Consider the following 8,649-nt stretch of genomic DNA (forward strand, 5'->3'; position numbering starts at 1 on the left):
CCCAATCAAGAGGCCCCTTATTCTGTCCCCAAACGGGCAAAGACTGCTTTGTGAAGGTCCACTATCAACCTCATGTCTTCCGTTTTTGTGTTTTCTTTCTGCTTCGCCTAACTAAATGGGATGGGTAAGTGAGACTTAACTCAATCATGGATCCTGGGTTCATTTAGTTCCTTAAAGATTAATATCTTAGTTTAACACCTTATTCTGTAATCATTTGGATTTGAAGGGAATAAATATAGATACACTGAAAAAAAAAGGTATCTCCAAGGTACTTTCAGTCAATTTCGTTTTGAACATGATTTGCAGGTAATGTCTGCCAAATTAGCTTTAATAGGAATATATATAAGGGATAGAGTGTATTTTATGTTTGGTTTCAATGGTAGGAATCATAAGAATTGATTTTTTTGACTTGTTAAACTTGGTTTTGGAAAAATGTAGAGTATATTTTGATTTGAGAACATAAAATACTTTTACTTCTGAAACAATTTTTTAAACGGTGTGTTTGGAAATCCTTTCTAAACCTCTTAAAAGTAAGTTCAGTTCAAAAGTAGTAATAAAGGAGTGCCTATAAATGCATATTCAAGTCTCAGTAATAAAGGAGGAGGAATATTAGTGTCATTCTTTCCAACATTCTCTTTCAAACACATTTTTTCAAGACTGAATGAAATTTACAGGAAATCATCAATTTTATAAAATAGAATTTGAACTTATGCTTTGGGACATATAGAAGTATTTTTCCAATTTTTATTATCCAAATGGTTGTCCAAACACTAATATCTTCTGGCACTGACATAACTGGCTGCACACACCATACACGCTCTTGTAAGTTTGTGGATATAAGGCTTGCGTAATCAACTAAGTATTAGTTTATGCTTTATACTTTTTTTTGCTTCGGATTTATGCTTTACACTTTAATATGAAATGCGTCTCCAGTTCATGTTGATTTCTGCTTTACCTAAATTTCGTAATACAGAGAGATAGTAATGACCAGAGACTAACGCCCTTATGTAAACTGATTGGTTTTTCGGTCCCACATTAGGCTGCTGATCGTTATCAACCTTTCTTTTTTCTTTCATTAGCAATATTATAATTTGAACGTCCAAAAGAAGGTGACTGAAGTTAACTGGTATTAATAAATTTTATTTATATTATGGAGCAGTTACAAACAATTTATATATGCTATGTACTTGAAAACAAAACAAAAAGAATCTTGATAAGTTGCAGAAGGAAATAGAAGCTCTAGTCTACATCTCCATCTTTAGATTGCCAGCTTCAACCAGACCTGCAGAGATGTCAAACAACTTTTTTTAGCATTTATATTGAGTACTCAAGTATAACTACTTTCCGAAGTGGGTAATTATTTTGAGTGGTCTTAAAAAGAAAGATTGTGAAATGACAAACAGAAACAGGTCCAATTTCCAACCCCCTATGCCAAGATGTCTTCAAGAAAACGATTGATCCCGGTCCTGCCTATTCATCCTACTTGCCCAAGAACTTAATTGCTTGCTTCCTCTTTAATATTATCCATTTTATTTCACAAAATACAACTAACTTGCTAAATAGTGGGGAGTTAAAAATAGTGAAGAAGGGAAAGAAAACAAAACAAAAAATAAAACTAGTTGTATAATTGAATGATATAACAGATCCATATTAAAACTTATCATTATTTTGATTAATAAAAAAGGTCTCAGCATTTGTATGCTCTTATCAACATCAGTGGGGCTTAACGTCTCTATCATGTATTAAAGGTCTCAGCTTTCTGCTTTCTGCTTTCTGCTTTTAAGATAGCAAGCTAAGGAAAAAAGTGGTCCGACACGGCACAGATTTATAGTTACCTGATAACAGCTGAGAAGGGAAAGATGTAGCCCGTGCTTGATCAAAATCAAAATTGCAAAGGTTTTGGAAATCACCTTCCCATGTTGAGGAGGGTAGCATTTGCTGCAAACACACATAAATAAGATCAAATTGAGGAAAAAAAATGACCAATATAACAAACAAGGAGTAGAAAGAGAGAGAGAGAGAGAGAACCTACTGTGAAACAGGACGATTGAAGATATGTTTCAGGCATTGATACAGGAGCACTTATGGTCCTTCTGAGCCCCATATCGGATGGGTCTAATCCATCATATGAAAAAATTTGTTGTGGGGAATTAAACTGAAGATAGGCAGGGTTAGAAATGTCTGATGTTGATGAAATTCCTATGTTTGGAAAATTTGTAGCACAAGTAGAAAAAACCTGTTCAGATCAAATATGTCAGAATCTGAGAACACAATTGAGCTAGTTAAAAGAAAAAGAAAAAGAAATTAACTGCGTAATAAGATCCCTTACATCTTTGTCAAATAGATCATCAATACTCAAGTCAAGCCTTGGGTTCACAGCAGCTAATTTCATTGAGAGAAACTGCATACGAAGTTAGGTTTACATGAATTTTGAATAGATCAATGTGAAAGGCAAAGAGGAAATAATGAACCTAACTCTTACCTCAACTTGTCGTTGAAGAGATTGAACATAGTTGATGATTTCATCAAGCATTCCAGCTTTTCCCGTGACTTTGTTGCAACCGGGCACTAAATCTTGCAAATACTTCATTCTCTCACTAATTTTTTCCCTTCTAACCTACATGAAAATCGAAATAAAATGCTTACATTAAAATCCTAGAAGCAAAATCTAGAGAGAGAAATGCATTGAAGAGAAAAAGAAAAGCGTTACTACTCACTCTTTCGGCTAAGCTATGACTATCGGTGGCTTGGCCACGACGTGCTCGGACATGAATGTAATCAGGCTTTTCGGAGGCCTTGGAATTTGAAGTCTCTGCGCAAGTTTCTTTGTTGTTGTTGGTATTTGTGTTTGTTGTGTTACTCTTGGTGATTTTGGATTCTCCATCATCAGAGCCGAATTTGATCCTCTTGTCTTTGTTATCATTTTCTGCAACAACCTAAACAAAAAATTCACATGTGTTAGTTTAGCCAATTCTAACAAAGAAACACAACATGTTCTCTTTCTTTCTCTATTCAAAATTGCACGCACACACACACACACCTTCGGATGGTGAGGCTTGTCAGGTTTCCTCTTCTTGAAACCGTCTTTCCCAACAGAGGAGTCGGTGGGCTTGGGCTTGGGCTTGGACTCGGACTCGGGCTCCACCAGAGCAGGTGGACAACTAAAAGTCCTTGAAATTGAAGAAGAATTGGTTGAGCGAGCCTGGGCCTGAGCCACGACCTCAGCGAGTGCACAACCGGAGTCAGCAGCCACCATAATGGAATCATGAACGTGCAGAGAAGAAGAAGAAAAAACACCGTTGAAGCTGTTGCCAGAAAAGTACCCTTGCTCTTCTTGCCACTTCATCCTCGCCCTCTGTCTTTCCAACACTGTCATGTCCCCAGCCACAGCCAGATTCCCCGACGTGTTGGCGCAGTGCAACATGTTTTACGTTAATTATAGTAATTATCAGTGAATAACTAGCAACAATTATAGTTGTAGGCTTATAGCTTCGTGTTCAAACAGAGGAATACTTTAGAGAAAAGGAAAGTAGGACCAATACACCGTCATGCCCAACACACGAAGCTTTTAGGAAATGAAGGAGAATTAGGATTTAGGAGTAGTGGGAGTGAAATGTTGTTAAGCCTCAAGTGGAAAAGGGACGGGGTATATATAAAGTGGTGAAATATTAAAAAAAAAGGAAAATTAATATGTAATGACAAGAATAAAAAATGAAACAGGGTGAGTGTGAATTAATTGAAGAGAGACAAGGAGTGGATTAGATTAGAAGTTGAGAAAAAGAGAGATGTGTCCATAAAACGTGCCTGTGGACCCCATTGACATGACTGCCACGTGGGCCTGTCTCACTCTCACCCCTCCCAAAACGCCCATGCCCTTTCACTCCGTAATGCACCTCTACTTAACACTAATCATCATTCATCACTCATCAACCAAACCATCCTTTTTGTTAGTTGAAAATGTATCAAGTCAAGTCAATTGTCACCACCCAGAATCTTTGATTAACGAAACAAAGCATGAGTGTCTAAATTAAAAATGAAGAAACCTTTTAATTGCAAGATTGTGGGATTAATTTATTATGATTACGCTATCGTTGTGTTAGCTATTATTGAGACGAATGAGTGCATTTGTGTGGGATGTCTTTGCCCACGTGGTGATTCGACGAGCTTCGGATATGACATGTCACGTGACGTGGAGAAACCAAGAAACAGTCCTCTCTTGATTGGCATCTGTTAACTTACCCGCCAATTTGCAGAACTCCCCCCACAAAGACACGCGGCGCGTCTGTTACACCCTCCTAACATAGAGAGCGTGCAGGCCACGCGTGTTGATAAGGTACAAAGCACAGTACCTTGATGATTAGCAAATAGCAATAGCAGGTGAAGATTCTTTTACGTTAGTCCGTTCCAAAAATAGAAGCTTGGCAACTTGATCTGGATTCAGCCATTGGTACTAATATCTGTTGTTGCAAGGTTAGTGAGTAAAATCAACCACTTGAAATGAAGAGTCCATAGTCTAAATCATGCTTTGGTAGCAACATTGGAAGGTAAAGGGTACGTGAGGAAATATATATAATATGAGAATGGCAGTAGTCAAGTCTGAAAAAAGGATGAGGACAACCTCAATTATCACTTAATGGGCCTCTCTCCGCCTTTATCATGCTTCAAGTCACTGTCCCAGCCTTTCTTTATACAAGTACTGCCACCACCTTGTAATTTAATTGGATCAGCAAAATAAAAAATATGCTGTCATGAGAAAGCAGAGAAACTATTTCCATTCTAGTCGCAGCCAACTCACTAGTGCCTCCTCCGCCTCCTACCGATGACAACTTCAATTCGCTGACCAAGAGAATCATTTCCACTGTACTCTTCCATTTCTAGTTTCTACCAATGTTTAATGCTATTTAACTTCTTTTTTTCTTCACAATTGTCTTTCTCCGGAGGAATTCTTGTTCCTGAATCCTGATATTATTGGGGATACCTCTTCTAAACAAAATTTGGACCTAATTGGTCACATTGTTGGAGAGTAGCTCCTTCTCCTAGACCCAATTCATATAGGGTATTTAATTTTTTAGTGTGTATTTAGATAGTCTCCAAAATGATGATAGATGATGGTGAGGTGGATTAACCTTGATTTTGACAAAATTTTATATGTTTTGATTCATTTCAAAATCATGCTATAATCAATTACAATCCAAAAAAATCATGCTAGAATTGAAGCAAGTAAGAATAATTTTAAATTTTACCAAAATTAATTATACAATCATCAATTTTGTAAAACAATTTCATTCTAAATCAATTTTGTCACCATCAATCCAAACATACTTAATATAAGAAAAAAGTAAATGGTGTATTTTAAAAGATAAATTATAGTTGAAAGAGTTAATTAGAAAATTAATTATGATAATATATAAAATATAAACTATAAAATTATTAAAATTCCGATCGTTAGTTTTATTTCATCAACTTGTGTCCAACACTCCTTACTGTTTAGGCATTATTATATCTGTCTCTTCTTGCTTCATTCTTAGACAAGTGGAATTTGAGTTTATAACACCTTTGAGTTGGATAACGATTTCTTCGAGAGTTCATTTATTTATTTTATAACTAGTATATTAGTATATCTACTATACATAATTGTAATTATAGTTTATAAAATTAATAATTTATATTATAACAAATTTATAACAAGATAAATATTTTAAATATGTGTTATTTGTTGTATTATAATGTTTATTTCTGTTATTTTTAACATTGTACTTTAAAGCATTTTAATCGTCACACTTATTAACATATTATTATATATAATAAAAGTATTATGTCTAATTTTATTTTTTAAGCCATATATGTATACTTAAAAGTATTTTCTTCACTTTACTTTAAGTTTGATTAAATAATATTTTAAGATATAATATAAATAAATAGAAAAATACACTATATGAAGAAAAATTGTCATTTTTATGAATAGTAAAATTAAAAAATATTATTAATAATAAAATTAATTATAAAATATACCTTTATTAATCAATTAAAATTTATATAAAATATCGTACAAACATATTTATTTCTCTCATTTTTTTTCATTTATCAACTTATTGCACATATCATTTTATCACATAATTATGACGAAGACTAAGGTGCGAAGGTGAAACTCCTTTCGCACCCAACGTAAGTTTCAAAAAAAATTAGAATCAACCTCGTTCGTCTGATTTGACAATAAAAAAATTAAATGGACGAGATTTCTTCGAGACAACCGGGTGAATATGTAATAGGAGAGAAGGACGGCAACATCTTGCGGGTTGCTAAAGTTGACATAATCATAACCGAGCGATCTCCTACTGGTCAAGTCCCTGCAAACCCTAACGGATACGACTTGTCCCAATTGGTTGACCAAATCATACAGCTGGGCGTCCATGACGTTTGGGTCGAGATCTCTGACATAAAGCGACGTCATGACGAACTGATTTCCAGCAGCACCACCACCGTTGGGATCGGGAATCGCATTCTGAGGCAGAACTTGAACCCGAGTCATCTCAACCAAAACAACAGCTACAACAACAACTTAGATTTCTCTTTTTTCCCAAAAAAAATCCCAAATTTTTCCTTGTTTTTTTTCTTCTTTTTGTTTGTTTCTCTTCCTCCTCCTCTTGTTATTGGATACAATAAAAACACCCTAGGAAGAACAGAATATCTAACTCAGGGAACGATAATGATAACACGATCTTCAAAGAAATTTTTAATTTTTTTAGAGAAAAGCAAGGAGAGGGAAGCGAGATGGATGCGCGGCGGATAGGGAGTGGCCACCGGTGGAAACCACGATGGCGCGTGAAAGAGAAGGGAAATTGAGAGAGAGTAGTGGAAATAAGAGAGGACTCTTCTCTCCTATTACATATTCATCTGGTTGCCCTGAAGAAATCTTGTTCATTTAATTTGTTTTATTACATCGAACAGACGCAATTGATTCTAACATTTTTTCAAAACTTACGTTAGATGCGAAAGGAGTTTCACCTTCACACCCTAGTCTTCATCCATAATTATAATATAATAAATTAACTTAACATTTTTTGGCCACGGACTATCAATTTTTAACTATCAACTAGTTAAAACTAGAACTATCAAACTAGACAAGTTTGGTCCAGCGTTTCCCCAACCTATCTTATAATTAGGCTGATCCAACTCGACTCACTCACTGCATGGTGAGTCTTAAAATTTTTTGCCTAAATCGGTCAATCAAGGGCGGATGTATTAAACTGATTGGTCCACCTAAATTTAAAAAAAATCAACAGAAAATCATTTTTTTAAGCAAAATAAAATTCAACAAAATAAAATACAATAATGATTGCAGTTTTCTTATAACTTCTGATTGTTTGACAATTTCAATTTCAAATAAATCAATTTATTTGAAGGAAAAAAAAGAACCATTACAAATCTAAGAAGTCAAATAATTAATTCTATCATACAATAATTTTATAATCACAGAGTAAGTCTAACAAAGCAATAAATAATTATACACAAAATAATAATAATTTTTTTAGGTGGGTCAATTCAATATAAATCCATCATGTGTTCATCCCGGGTGGATAGGACCGTAGGTAGACCGGGATCAATTTCTTAGGCAATTGTGATTTCTGTCGCTGGTTTTGCATGCAGTAGGAGATGAGCTTAAAACTAAAAGCACATCAGCAGGTAAATGGGTCCTCCTCTCCACCATGTCATCTTTATCTTTGTTGTCTTCATCGACACAAAACTAGTGTTCCGTTCCTTGCTCTTGCTATTATTCCGTCTTATGTCATACGTACCTCTTTGACAACCTCCTTTCCTTCTTACTGTACAATCCAATTATCCTCAGTCAAAGGGTAGGCAAGGCTTTATTTTTTTGGAACCTAACACCCTTAATAAACACCGCATATACTTTTTTTTATTATTTTGTTATCGTGCTAACTAATTAGGCAAGTTCCATATTCTTCCCGGGCCGTTGTCTCAGAGTAGCGTACATCATATATCACACACCTCCAAAAAATTAGTACGTATAGGTTTAATTAGTATATCAAAACTGATTAACATCAAATAAGCATTATTATTACAGAAGTTTGAATGTTAATCTTCATTTAGACGGTTTAGTTAATTACTCTAGAAGTAATAAATCTAAGTAGCAAGAAACAAAGTATTGATGAAAACGTGACGACTTTAATTGGAGGATATATATTTCATCCAACGATAATGCCCTGCTGCGCTGCGAGATCAGTGTTTCAGAGTTTCAGAGTTTCAGGTCTCTTGTTTTCAATTCTCTTTTCGATTTTCCATATTGTAGTGTCGGTAGAGAATATGATGTTCGGACCAAAGATAAATGGGAGGAACCGAGGAAGGTCTTCTGCTCTTCTTACCTTATCGGATTGGCGGATGTGGCATGTGGCAACGCAGAAGAGCTGCAGATCCAATGTATCGGGAATTAATCATAGTAATTAACTGACAAATATACATACAATATTTTGGTAGCCACAGAAAGGAACAAGTCGGAGACTGAATTCTGTTATTTAACAATTCTTCATTTAATTGTTTCTTTTTTTAATAAACAATCAATAAGTATAACTTTGCCAAAAAAAAATTAATATAAAAAGTTTCTGAGAATGTTTATAAATATGTGTGCCCTTA

General features: G+C 34.8%; 1 protein-coding gene across 1 annotated transcript; it reads right to left on the minus strand.

The window, feature by feature from the left end:
• Positions 1-1,114: 1,114 nt before the first annotated feature.
• Positions 1,115-3,628, minus strand: LOC114414483 (transcription factor bHLH63-like). The gene is made up of 7 exons (XM_028378759.1): positions 3,041-3,628; positions 2,718-2,936; positions 2,483-2,617; positions 2,330-2,401; positions 2,033-2,236; positions 1,836-1,938; positions 1,115-1,282 (listed from the first exon to the last, which is right to left on the minus strand). Exons 1-7 carry the CDS (start codon positions 3,422-3,424, stop codon positions 1,245-1,247), a joined length of 1,155 nt encoding a protein of 384 aa, XP_028234560.1. The 5' UTR covers positions 3,425-3,628; the 3' UTR covers positions 1,115-1,244.
• Between the last annotated feature and the right edge of the window lie 5,021 nt (positions 3,629-8,649).

The sequence above is a fragment of the Glycine soja genome, chromosome 6, assembly GCF_004193775.1.
Source record: "Glycine soja cultivar W05 chromosome 6, ASM419377v2, whole genome shotgun sequence".
NCBI classification, from domain to species: domain Eukaryota; kingdom Viridiplantae; phylum Streptophyta; class Magnoliopsida; order Fabales; family Fabaceae; genus Glycine; species Glycine soja.